The sequence below is a fragment of the Aythya fuligula genome, chromosome 2 (assembly GCF_009819795.1).
Source record: "Aythya fuligula isolate bAytFul2 chromosome 2, bAytFul2.pri, whole genome shotgun sequence".
In the NCBI taxonomy this organism is placed as follows: domain Eukaryota; kingdom Metazoa; phylum Chordata; class Aves; order Anseriformes; family Anatidae; genus Aythya; species Aythya fuligula.
In genome coordinates, this window is record NC_045560.1 from 7,362,127 (window position 1) to 7,375,132 (window position 13,006).

The window sequence follows — 13,006 nt, forward strand, 5'->3', positions numbered from 1 at the left end:
GATTGTTTATATTAGTAGTGACTTTGTAGAGATTATATAGACAGAAGGTACAAGAAAAATTAGCTGTTTAGTCGGTGTCTCACAAACGCTGAGAACTAAAACCAAAAAAACTGTTAGTTTGGCATGGTTAGCGTTACCACACAGTCAAGGCTCATTCTTTTTTTTTTTTTTTTTTTCCTAGAAATCTTAGCCAGGCTCAGTCTAAGACTCTGACAAACATCCGGTGTTTTTAATTTGCATCTACTACACAAGCCCAGACCACTGAGGCACAGGACGTGTGGAAGGCTCTTGTTTCTCAGCCCAACTGCACGTGCTCCAACCTCACCCACAGAGAAAGGCTAGGAAAAGACCAAGAGCTTCCACCTAACACTTAGAGTCTGTGCTAAATACAAAACAAGGGTATAGTAGCTAAAAAGATTTGAAATCTAGAGAAAGCTTTCTAAGTATACATAAAAGATAAGGAAAGTGAAAGTCTTGTCTTCAGAAATTATAGTCCTCTGAAAGTTTTTAAGGTCTAACTGAAGTATATGACATAACCTAGAGAAAACAAACATTTTGTGCGATCGGCACGTGTAAGGAGCCGATCAGCACTTCTGAAAAACTGATACACACACACACGGATGGAAAAAACAAGGAAGAAAAAAACGAAAATGAAATTTTGAAGGAGACACTGGGCTGGAGGGAAACAAAAAAATATGGCACGAGCTGCAGGATGGAAGATGCTCAAAGGCCCTGAACTGAAACAACAGAACAACAGCAGACTTGAAGAAATACTCCACGGGGAACGAGACCTCATCTGATTCCTTCGTTGGTTATGATTTACAAGGTATCTAAGTCAGAGCTAACAACTACTGGGCTGGAATCTAAGGTAAACAGAAAATTCAGAGAGCTGTGATGGGGATTTGATGCCCTTACTCTAAAGTCATACAACAAGGAGTCCACATCAGACTGAGCACACTTTCAGCTTTGGAGACTGAACAGACTTGAAACAGGCAAACAAATATGCTGATAGCAACAAACGCAAGGCCTTCAGAGACCAACTCACAGAAGTTGCACAACGTTTGAAGATGGTATTGAACTGATTTCCAGAAAAGGAGCTAATTAGAGTGAGGGTTAAAGATTAAATCAATAAAACGGATAACGGAGAAACAGAATTCCAAGCCAGAGAGAACTATAAAGGGGAAAAATAATCGTTAAAAAACAGAACAAAAAAGGGACAGGGCTCTCTGAGGCACTTAGCTAAGTTCAACCAAAATGATATGCTTATTTTCAGAAGGATTTAAACATGCCGAATGATGTGCAGAGTTTAGTGGCTTCAGTTAAAAAAAAGTGTTGCACAGAATACAATATGATGAGAAAGATCACAGTTTCAAAAAGAAAGGTGGCCGCGATTCAGAAGGCTGCAATAGAAAATAACAGCTCTAGGAAGAAACGGAATTGGCTAAGGGACAGTGCAAAATGTCTGATAGAAAGACAACACCGCAGTACTATCAGCTGCCTGCTTGACTGTAAGCGTGCATAACTGCAGGGATTTTTTTTTTGCAAATACTGGCACTTACAGGAATGTAACAGCTGAAGTAATAAACATGACAATTAAAAACTCAAAAGCTAAAATTTTAGCTTCTAATTACTTTGTGTACCTGTGAAGTACACACAGTAAGTTTTAGAATGAAGATGATCTTAATTCGGTTTCACAAAGACTTGTGCAACAGAGGATCCCAGCCCTAAGATGTGGATCATCGACAGTACTCAGCATCTCCAAATTCGTAAGTGACACGAAGCCCTCACTGCTGCTGTGGGCAGGCTTATCTGAGCCACAGGAAGAATACTCACACACCAGCAGCTACCAAAAACTACCACCAGACCGGCTGTAACTAGCTGTTACGTGTGTTTGCAGCTCCTGTCTCTTCAGCTGTTCCCACTGAAGAAAAGCAGACAGAGCTGCTCCCTTTCCCTCCTGCAGAGAAAAACAAACAAACAAAAGCCAGCACCGAGGAGGAAGCTGGAATTTGTGGATGGAGAGAGTGGGGGATTAAGCAAGGAAGGGATGCAAGTTACAGTTTGGGCATACATAGACAAGCTAAGTGAGGATGCACAAAGGCAAATGGCAGAAAGGCAGAAATTATGGGGAGATGGTTGAGATTTGCTCGTCTGGAGAATCTACGGCTGTGGGTGAGATGCACATCTCTCTCCTGAATGTGCAAGAGTTACAGCACAGAGGCAAAAGTTGCTGCTACCTACAGCAGTTGCCAGTACTCAGTCACGACAACATTCAAACTAAATTAGAAAACCTTTTCTACAACAGAAAACCAATTCTGCTACATGCTGGAGGACATATGTACCTCCAAGGGTACTGGAGGTGCTGGCCCAAGTGCTCGCTGAGCCACTTACAATAATTTACCAGCAGTCCTGACTGAGCAGGGAGATCCCAGCTGAGTGCAAGTTAGAGAACATGACTCCAGCTTACAGGAAGGGCAGGATGGAAAATCCAGGGAACTGCAGGCTTGTCATCACCAGGAAAGGTTATGGAGCCCTGGTGAATGGAGTTCAGTCTTGAGCCCGATCATGATTCAACAAAGGTAAGTTTTGGGTGCTGCACTTGGGTCCTAAACAACCTGATGCCAACAGGGCTTGGGCAAGAGTGCATGGAAAGGTGCCCAGCAGAAAAGGACCTGGGGGTGTTGGTCAACAGCTGACTGAACACGAGCCAGCAGTGTACCCAGGTGACCAAAAAGGCCAACAGCATCCTGGCCTGCACCAGAAATAGCGTGGCCAGCAGGACTGGAGAAGGGATTGTCCCACTGTATGCAGCACTGGCGAGACTGCACCTGAACTGAATTCAGTTTTGGGCTTCTCACTACAAAAGGATATCGAGTTGCTTGAGCATGTGAAGCGATCAGAAAACAAGACATATAAGGAGCAGCTGAGGGAACTGGGGTTGTTTAGTCTGGAGAAAAGGAGGCTGAGGGGAGACCTCATCACTCTCTGCAACCACCTGAGTGGAAGCTGCAGCAAGGAAGGTGTTGGTCTCTTTTCTCAGGTGACGAGTGATAAGACATGAAGAAACAGTCTCAAGCTGTGCCAGGGTAGGTTTAGATTGGACATTAGGAAGAATTTCTTCTTGGAGAAGGTCATCAAGCACTGGAATGGGCCACCAAGGGATGTGGTGGAGTCCCCATCCCTGGAAGTATTGAAGAGATGTGTGGACACAGCACTCAGACACGTGGTCTGGTGATGGAACTCAGCAGGTCGGGCTGATGGCTGGACCTGATGATCTTGAAGGCCTTTTCTAACCTAGATGATTCCATGATCCTATCCTGTAACTTAAGACCACATTAAAAGCAACCTGAAGAAACACTGATTAGAGATGAGTATTTCACAGCAGTCTAGAAATGGAGGTTTATGGCACACTGCTCTGGAACAAGTTTTACCACGTGCTGGCTATGGATATTAATGTATGTTCAAGAAGAAAAATAAATAAATTGTGTTTTATTTCTGTTTCACAAAGAAGATGATTTTAAGATTATCAGATATGCAGCTGATGTTCTTAAGATTAGACAGGGAAGAGCTCCTTAAGTTCCTGTTTTCTGAAGAGAGAAAAATGGAAACTCTTTCTCAATGCTTATATTTTAGAAGGTATTTACCAATAGGACACCTACTTCATCAGTAATGTACTGGCAAGCTATGAGGTTGAGAGGCCCTTGCTTATTCTGCAAATAAAGCAGTTACACTTGTAATGATGTTTGCAACACATTAATATCCTCTGTGGTACTTCAGATGGAAAGAGAAGGAGCCATTCCAATAAGAAAACCACTATATAGTATACAGAGTATTTATACTATACTACATACTACGTATATTTATACTATTTATACTAATATTTGTTTCTCTAAGTTCAACAAATGCTTACTGCTCTCACCTAGAAACAAAAAAAATAGAATTTTCAGAAGAGTTGTAGATAAATTAACAAGTCACTGGAACATTTCATATAAAAGTACATGCAAGTATTTCCACGAACATGCACCAAATGACATTCAGACATGCAGTTGTGCAAATGTACACATGTTAAAGACTTCATATATATGCTGAGTCAAAACCAAAAAGAATAATCAGAGAAACGTGTCTCATAAAAGTGGGAAAAAAACCTGCGAAGAAGGGTGGGCAACTTCCTAACAGATGTTGCGGGACTGGCTCCTATTCTCAGAAGACAAACCTATGCAACACAACTCCACACTGGTGTGCAAAAAGGACTAACTCGGGGGCCAGTTTATGCCTGGAGGTGAAACATCTCTTACACCACTTTCTAAAGTTATTCCATCTCATATACTGGGGCCTTTATTGTCTTCTAAAAGGCAGCTCTGCCAGCTCATCAGAGATAGGAAGGGGCAGTATTTCTTACCTGGACCTTTGTGTTTTAAGTGCCCAAAGCTTATTACCAAAAGAAACAAAAACCTGTGTTGTATCTACAAGTTGCCTGTTTTTCCCACTTACAACCCATTTTTTGCTTTGAATTTGCAAAAGCAGATTACAAAGATGAAGTGATTTGTAGAAATACACAAGCATAAGTCATTCTCACTTGTAACAGTGACAGAAGTGGGATACTTAGAAATGTTCCACTACCATGTGTATATAGTTGATCAATTTATACAAGCAAGTACACAAACTTCCAAGGCTACATGAGTAAGTTACAATTACTGTCACAGTGTTATGAGGACATGAGGCATAAAGGCACATCAGATGCTCCATTGAACTTTTCTTGGCAGACCTCTCAAACACAAGCCTCATAGTATAGCCAACTCTTGATCAGGAAAGCCAATCTTCCTGAAATCCTCCTGGTGTGTATTTCTTGAAACATTTGCTTAGTCCTTGTTCCTTCCTCCTCCACATTCTCACACTCTGATGATATCCCAATAAAGGGTTAATGTGAACATTTTAACATACTATTATTCTAAAAAAAATATATGTAGAGGTGTCAGTGCTCTGTTAAAGCAGCAGACTGAAGCAGAAACTCCTGTGAGCTGACATGCAGAGAAAACAGACCCAGGATACTATTCTTGCAGCAACACCATAAATCATCTAATAGGCCAATCTAATTGCTGACAGGCCACTCACTATAAAATTAACCACTACCATCCCACAGAACCAGATGGTGTAGCTGTGCTCAAAGAGAAAAACTGCAGTAACCTCAGCTCCTGGAGTACCAATGCTGTGGAATTGCATACTACTGACTAAAAAAGAAGTTGGTATATTCACTGACAACATGTGCAGAGAAGAACAAAATTCATTAGAAAGAATATGCATTGTAACTAACACACAAAAAAAAACAACAAAGGAGACTCCCAAGCATGAACATATGGAGATTTTTTTCGAAGACCAGAGCTAGGGAAGGAACTGGTCTTAAATACTGGGAGAGCTTATGGAGTGGTGTTAACAAAACATGGGAAAGGAGGGGAAAGATGCTTGCATGGACTGTTGTTGTGTTGTTACCGCTGCTACAGAGGGCCTCAAAGTCCTGATATATAGAACATTTTTTGCTTGGAATTGATTTTAATATTCTTCTAAAATTCAGATGTTTGGAGAACTGGGCTTTCTTTATTCCGCTCGACAAAGTGAGATGTGTTTTACCCTTTCAACATCAAAAGCCCAAATTTACCCAAATTATCTTCAATAAATCTGTCTAGAATTCCCCCCCCTAGGTTGTCTTTTGCTGCAGGGATGTCCTGACAGCCAATCACTAGGGGGTGAGAAAGAGCTGAGGACACTTCCAGAAGGCCTTTAAAACAAAACCAAAAAATCTTGCTTCTACAACGAGCCAACTCTCCACCACAGACAAGAACCATAACCCATTCCCAAACCTATTTATTGCAGTGTGCAGTCCTGCCATTGGTTTCAATTGTCTTCTTACCGTTTGTTGGTGGTATGTATGGCCTACAAATGGTACAGTCAAAACCCATATCAGCTATGTTTTCCACTTCCTCCTCTGTGTTTAAGTTCTGACAGATTGCATGCATCCATCTAGAAATTAAGTGGGGGAAAAAATACAATTTAAAGGAAATATGTGGTGTTTTAGGAGACCCAAGTATCAGTATATGGTCCAAGTAAATGTGAAATACTTGTTAAGTTAAATTCTTTTAGGGAGAAACAAGGAAATCAGGTTCTCCATATAGAGCAATCCTCTATGGTGGTGTGTGTTAAAATACTGGATATACAGTATCACATTACCTATTTCCCTTCATAGGAAGGAAAACTGTAAAATAATGTCCCCGAAGCAAATATGTTAGTATTATAATTTCTCCCTGTATTTGCAGTCATCTTAACTACTCAGTTGACACAAGGTAATCTAGATGTAGCCTCACGACGACAGTCGTGTGAGGTAATTTTATTTTCTTTTTACAGAGGTGGAAAATGAGGCACAAAATAATTAAGTTGCCTAGAGTCATACAGTTATTAAGTCTGTGGTACAACTAGTTATGAACCAATATGAGACTTCTGAGACTCAATCCAGTGTTCTTTACCACAAGACCATTCCCTTCATCTTTATGCTTTTACATTATGAGAAAAAAATTAAAATAAGCCTTAACCAGGAGAAAAAATGTCAAACAATAGAAATCCTTACCGATCGCATTGTCTACACTGAATTATAAGCTCTTCATCCCTGTAAGTGCGATAGCAGATGGGGCAGGTAGACAAACTTGCACAGGGAGCACACTGCGTGTAATTATTTTGCCATTCACATCTTAAACCCGGCGAAGTTGCTCCACAGTGTCTGCACCAAACACACCTGCAGAACAGACAAAACGATCTATTACTTTTAGTCCTAAACACAATCATTTTGTGGCTTTAAAACCCTCCTAACTCAGACCTGCATGAATAATTTAAGTTTTAGATCACTAAGCAATGGGGAGGAGGGAACGACACAAAAACATCTTATTTCAGGTCAAAATATTTTCCTTGGTTGAAAATTTATTATTTAGATTTTGAACATTACCAGTACTTTTGATACATTTTAAAGCAGTTCCTACATAAGAAGTCGTTTCAATCTGCAAAACAGGTGGAAGTGTGTTTTTAACAGCTTAACAGGTCAAAAGAGTTCCTGCTTTCAGTTGGCATTCACTTTGAGATAAAAAGACTTGGCCATGCGAGAGGTCTATTTTGTTTGTACTTCACCCAAGTAACACGAATGGTTTTCAAAGGGTTTTTATCTTGAGAGCAATTCGGTGAAGTGCCCATTAATTTTTCCAACTGTTTCAATGAACATAGATTAGGATTTTTTGTCTCAAAGTTTCAAAAGAAAAATATTGTCCATCTCTACTTACCTGGGTTTTGGCACTAAGAAACTATTAAGAGGAGGTGACTGTTTCCATATTAAACTGCAAACTGAATGAAACAATTCAGAAGTATTTTGTTTGCTTTGTTTAATACACCTAACTTCAATAAAACTAAAACTTTATTACAGTGAAATTGGCATTACAAGTAAGAAAAAAGAACAAAAAAAGCCAGTATTCGTGACACCCAAGCCAAACACACCATTTGCACTTCCAGCCTCCTTTTGGAACGGTCTGCAGGGGCGGATCTAAGCAGTAAGTGTGGTAGCTGATGTCGCAGTCATCACAGAGCAGCAGCCTTCCTGGATCTGTAGCTTTCCCACAGGCTTCACACACCGTACACTCCAGACACCTCCAGCCTTTACTAAGCACCACTTTAGTAATCTGCAAATGCCAAGGTGAAAATTATTTGAACATTGCTCTCTGAAGTGTGGTCGCTGTAAAAATGAAGGCCTGGCTAGTGCAGCACGAGATGCTCTTCTCTACATCACAAGTAGCCATTTATCAATTAAACTTGGTGAAAATTCACTAAATGGGAATGGATCAAACAGAAAGGAACTCTATGTTGTTGCTGATACTGTTCTGGAACATAATTTCAGGTAAACTAGCACATCAGAAAATACATACTGCACTGGTAGGATAGTTTATTCCTTATAAGAGTGGCTGGGTCCCACAAGGAAGAAAGAGAACATACTGCTGCTTTTTTCAGGTATGTAGTAAAGCCAGTATTCACATCACTGAGAATCCTGTATCTTTCCTAAATTATCTGTGATAGCCAGGGCTAAGGATTCAATCATCCAAAGCTATGTTTTATTGTTTATTAAATAACATATGGGTGGCATATAAATGCAAAACCAAAGTATAGTTGTACGAAGAATGCATATAATGTTTTGTAATGTAAATTTAAAATAAAACATTTAAAATACTCTGAAATGTTTCAAGAAATCACTTCTACACAGATACACTTATATAATAGTGTTTAGTTTATATATTGCAGTAAGCAGCTTATTATGCGTTTCCTAAATCAACTCATACGATTCGTATTTCATTTTCACAAATTCTCCTAGATTAATGAAAGTAAAATATATTAATTAACCACTCCAACTGCTGTCAATTCTGACAGCCAACAGACAAACTGAATCGACTAAACCTTATGCCTGTAGTAAATGAAGATGCATTATAATTTTTTGTTTTTAATTTTGCTTGTATTTAGGTTTTAAGCTTGTATCTCCAACTGTTATTTTAACCAACTGCTGGATAATCAGTGCTATTTATGGTTGTGAAATTACAGAAAGGTTAATTTCTCTTGAGGCGATGCATACTATAAAATGACATTTAATTAAAGTCTTTCACAAGTCGCGTACAAATAATGGTCACATTAGCTGAAGAATATCTAACAAGTTAATGACTCCCCTAATTACCACAAAACCAAAGGCAGCGTAGTGCTATTAAGGCACAATATGAAAGCAGTGTAATCAAGTCATCTCTTATATACCAAAGCACTCACCTTAATACTGACACAGTATGGATGGTAACACTGACCGCATTGAGAGCAGGCGAGCAACCTGCCCTCAGCACCTTGGCCAAAACTCCCACAAACTACGCACATATCCTGAAATTACAGAAACGTGCAGATTTTCAACACATACCAGACAGTAAATTCTGAAAACATGTAATTGTAAAATCCAGCTAGCTTGTTGTATGATGTAACTCCTAACAATGACATTTATTTACTTTTTTAAATTAAAAGCAAAGAAACAAAATGAAAACCTGAGTAACTATTAGCCTAACCTGATGGAGAGTGAACTTGTCGCTGCTAGAGAAGAGGACAACTGTATTATGCATCGAGTTCTCTTCCTCATCTTTGTTAGATGAGATATCCATAGTTGTGACCTATACCAAAAAAATGCAACACAGTTAGCAAGCATGTCATATTTTCTAAGCCACGAAAGAAGACGAAATCTATCCTTTAAACATGTTAGTTTTTTAATACTACTGGAGAATACAAGCTCAGAGGATACACCAGAAGTCTGTGCATTTGTTTCTTCACATGGTACAAACTTCCACACAAAGCTATCTTAATGAGAAATTGTTGTACTAATTCACAATACTTTTCACATGAATACAAGTATCACCACTCAGTTTTACACGTTCTCTTCCTCTCTTTTGTTCACCTTTACCTGTTACCCCATGTACTTTAAAATGGAAATTGAAGGAAAGAGGCAGTCTAAGAAAAAAATCACTAAGCAGAATTTGTCGTATTGTGACCAAGCCTGCCCTTTTTCCTGTCTTTAAACACTGAAGTTCTTACTGAAAAGTTAATTGCAGTGACATGCTTTGAGTATGAACTCAGAAAGCATTCACAGAAATGTAACTTGTCCCGTATTACCTAAAATGTGGTTTAGCTAAGGTTCCAGCTGTGTTAGAGAAATGACCAAGAGTTCAGAAGTTGCAAGAGTCAGGACGCACTCCACAAGGTCTTTCTTCATGAGGCTTATATGGATTTTCCCATAAAAACTTGCACTGAACAGAGAACTTGAATCTGTTGTTTTGTTCTCAGTCTGTAAGTCCTTACTATAGCCTATCAATCTCTTGATTAAGGGCATCATTACTCTCAGAGAAGACAGGAAGACCTAGTGATTTTGGGAGAGACATGATGAAAAGATCAGTGAATGCTTTAACCGTGTTCGGACTTTCATGTAAATCTTGCTTTCCACAATTTGTCACCCATGAATTTCCATTAACAGGCCTAGGCATTTACTCTCTGAAGCAGCAGTGGCCATGAAAGCTTGGAAGAGAAGAGCACACATTTCTATGAAAAAAATAAAATAATGCATGCTAGAGAAGCGTAACTTTGTTTTACCAGCTGTTCTTGCTTTATAAATGTGGATTATTTTAAATACAGCTTAAGTCTTATTTAGCTAGTTTTGTTTAAGTAATACTTTAAATGCTTTACAAATCCAAACATCACTAGAGACAAATGTAAATACTGTTACAACAGCTACAGGAACCCTTTGGATAGACTTGCTGAAAATCAGCATTTACTGAGAAACAGCTAAAAAGGGAGTATGAGTATACTGTTACCGTGCCTTAATTACTGTATTGCTGAGAGCTCTGCAGCTGGAACTAATTAACCAAAAAACACCCGAACCACCTCTTGAGATGTTCAGGGAGAGCTTTTCCCTTGCATGTGTTTCCACAGGTTGCACGAAGTTCTCAGAGCTGCCTCCACAACTGCAAGAGCAGAATGTGAAGGACAGGATCGCTGAAGTTTTGATGTGTGCCTAACACCAGTCGTGAGCCAACTGGGCTTAACCTGTATCTATCCTCCTGCTACCCCATTCCCAAGGTGTATGAAGAAGCTTTCAAGGTCATTTAGTTGTCCACTGGTCATGATCCCGTAAGACTGAGTTTGTGCAAAAGGGCTGAAAATATTCCTGTTTCAACCCCTTATCTGGCAAAAGGCAGGTATTTGTGTTTTATCTTCGCATTGCTACCTTCACCTACATTATTACAAGACAGCTGCAGCATAGAAATCTGAAGCAGAAAAGTTGCCATTTACTTTACATGTCATAGGAGCAAATTTCTATAGGGGACTGTGGACAGTGATGGCCATTTTGTATTTATACCACTTAACCTCACTGAATATTCTCTGTTCAGTTACAATTTTTAAGATTTTGTTCTAGAAAATGTGGCTTCTTTTGAAGTACAAAGATCAAAATAATCATGTGAATGCCTGAATGTTGTATAAGCTCAAGCAGACAGTATGTAAGAACACAAAAAAGCAGTTCTAAAGAGTCAGAGGAATTACTTAACGAAGACATAAAAATGAGCAAGTCCATTTCTCGACATGAAGAGGAAGCCTGTCAAAATCTACAGGGCTGCTTGACAATCAAACTATAACAAGAATGTTCAAAGATGGCAAAGCCACAGCAGAAAAAAAAATATTATTTTTTTTTGCAATCCACATTTCCCACAATTTTTATACCAAAATCTCTCCTCTTCCAAGGAGCAGAACAGGATTGCAGATCACAAAGATTTTAAAAGGACTCTAAGTATGAAATAGCTCAACTATCAATTGCAGTGAGCAACCACTTGCAAATCACTCAGTGCTATAGGAATGGGAGATGGCAAATATAACTAGCATTTTCTCAAAATTCTTGGGGGGGGAAGCCAGGTACCATCAAACAGGACATCTAACATCTGATCGTAACAGAGAACTTGCAACCACGTATATAACATTTTGTTAAAGAGGCAAAGAAGCCTTAGGTATGGTAAATCATGATCTATTGGGTTTCTTTCAAGGCGTCAGCAAGCCCAGAGACAGGGAAATATGACTGACGTAATTTACTTCACTGCCAAATTGTTTTGGCAAAGTCACTCACCAGAGCTCCTTCTTTTTTTTTAAAAAAAAAGGCAGCTAAACTTTTTTTTTTAGAGGAAACATATTAGAGTAAGTGTCCTTACACTAGAAGCCTGATAGGGATGGCTGCCAACAGGCCCTGGTGTTCGACACACACAGTCTGGAAGATTGATCAAGGAGCAAGGTGACAAAGCTTGCCAACAATATTAAGATATTCGAGGTAATAAAAAATGAAAGACAATTGTGAAGAGCTACATAAGAACTTAATAAACCTGAGTTCTGGTTTATAAAATGTCAGACCAAAGTCAACACAGATAAAGTTTAAAAAAGGAAGACAACAACTAACAAGAAGGTCAGAAGTCTGCAGTAGCTTCCATACAACAAAAAATCCTGGGATTCGCCAAGTTAGCAAAAGATGAGTGGAAGGAAAAAGAGGAGCAATGACAGAAATTTATAAAAAATGAGTGGCAGAAGTTTAATAAAAGAACAGCTCTCAGTGGTCTTTCCTCTAAGGACACTCAGGAGGGGAAACAAATTGACAGAGGTATTCCTGTATCCAACAGGCTCATGAGCTGTAGAACCAAAAGAGGTTAGTTAAGACAACCATCAAAAGTTATTAGAAGCACACAGACAAATTTATGAACGAGAACTTCAACAGAGGTTGTCCAAGACAAAGACACTTGTTCAGCAAGTCCCTGAGCCACAAACCGTTGAAGTATCTCATTCTCTACGGCTCTTCTGTTCCTGTTCTCTTCCCTCAGCCATCAGGTTTGGTCCCCTGGGTAGCCCCACCTCCGGGCTGATCTGCTATGGCTGCTGTTAGTTGTATGCACATGTTTTGTTTTCCCCTTTTCTGTTGTTCCAATGAATGCTGCGTTTACTTGGCACGTTTTCCACTTGAGGAAGTGGAAGGAGTACGCCAAGTTTCCCAGCAGTTGTCCCTTTAAGTGGCAATAGCAGCATAAAATTGCCTCAGGTCCACTTTGCTTCAGTTCTCTAGTTCATAATCACACATAATAACAACCAGGTTTTATGGAATACCTCTACTTTTTAGTGTTATTTGGTTAACACAACATTTTAATGACGAATTACAGCTGGATTAGGTTATGTTACATTAACAGACTACAATATGAGTTAAAAATAAATGTTCTTACCCCTGGAATGACTACAGTCCCAACTCCATTTTTCAGTTTCGATCTACCTCTGCCACCTCGTCCTGAAAGACCTGCACCACGAGGCCTCCGCTTCCCTGGGAATCCTGATCCACGGCCCTATTCAATATAAGATAACGATTTAAATGCAATCTGAAATCCTTTTG

At 39.4% G+C, this 13,006-nt stretch overlaps 1 protein-coding gene across 8 annotated transcripts in view; it reads right to left on the reverse strand.

Moving 5' to 3' along the window:
* Nucleotides 1-13,006, reverse strand: part of KMT2C (lysine methyltransferase 2C) — a 193,244-nt gene that overhangs the window by 58,286 nt on the left and 121,952 nt on the right. For all 8 annotated transcript variants that reach the window (XM_032181531.1, XM_032181535.1, XM_032181539.1 and 5 more), the window contains 6 exons: nucleotides 12,843-12,959; nucleotides 9,117-9,218; nucleotides 8,833-8,937; nucleotides 7,528-7,709; nucleotides 6,617-6,781; nucleotides 5,906-6,015 (listed from right to left, as the gene is read on the reverse strand). In XM_032181531.1, coding sequence (XP_032037422.1) covers nucleotides 5,906-6,015; nucleotides 6,617-6,781; nucleotides 7,528-7,709; nucleotides 8,833-8,937; nucleotides 9,117-9,218; nucleotides 12,843-12,959 — 781 coding nt within the window. The remainder of the gene's footprint in view (nucleotides 1-5,905; nucleotides 6,016-6,616; nucleotides 6,782-7,527; nucleotides 7,710-8,832; nucleotides 8,938-9,116; nucleotides 9,219-12,842; nucleotides 12,960-13,006) is intronic.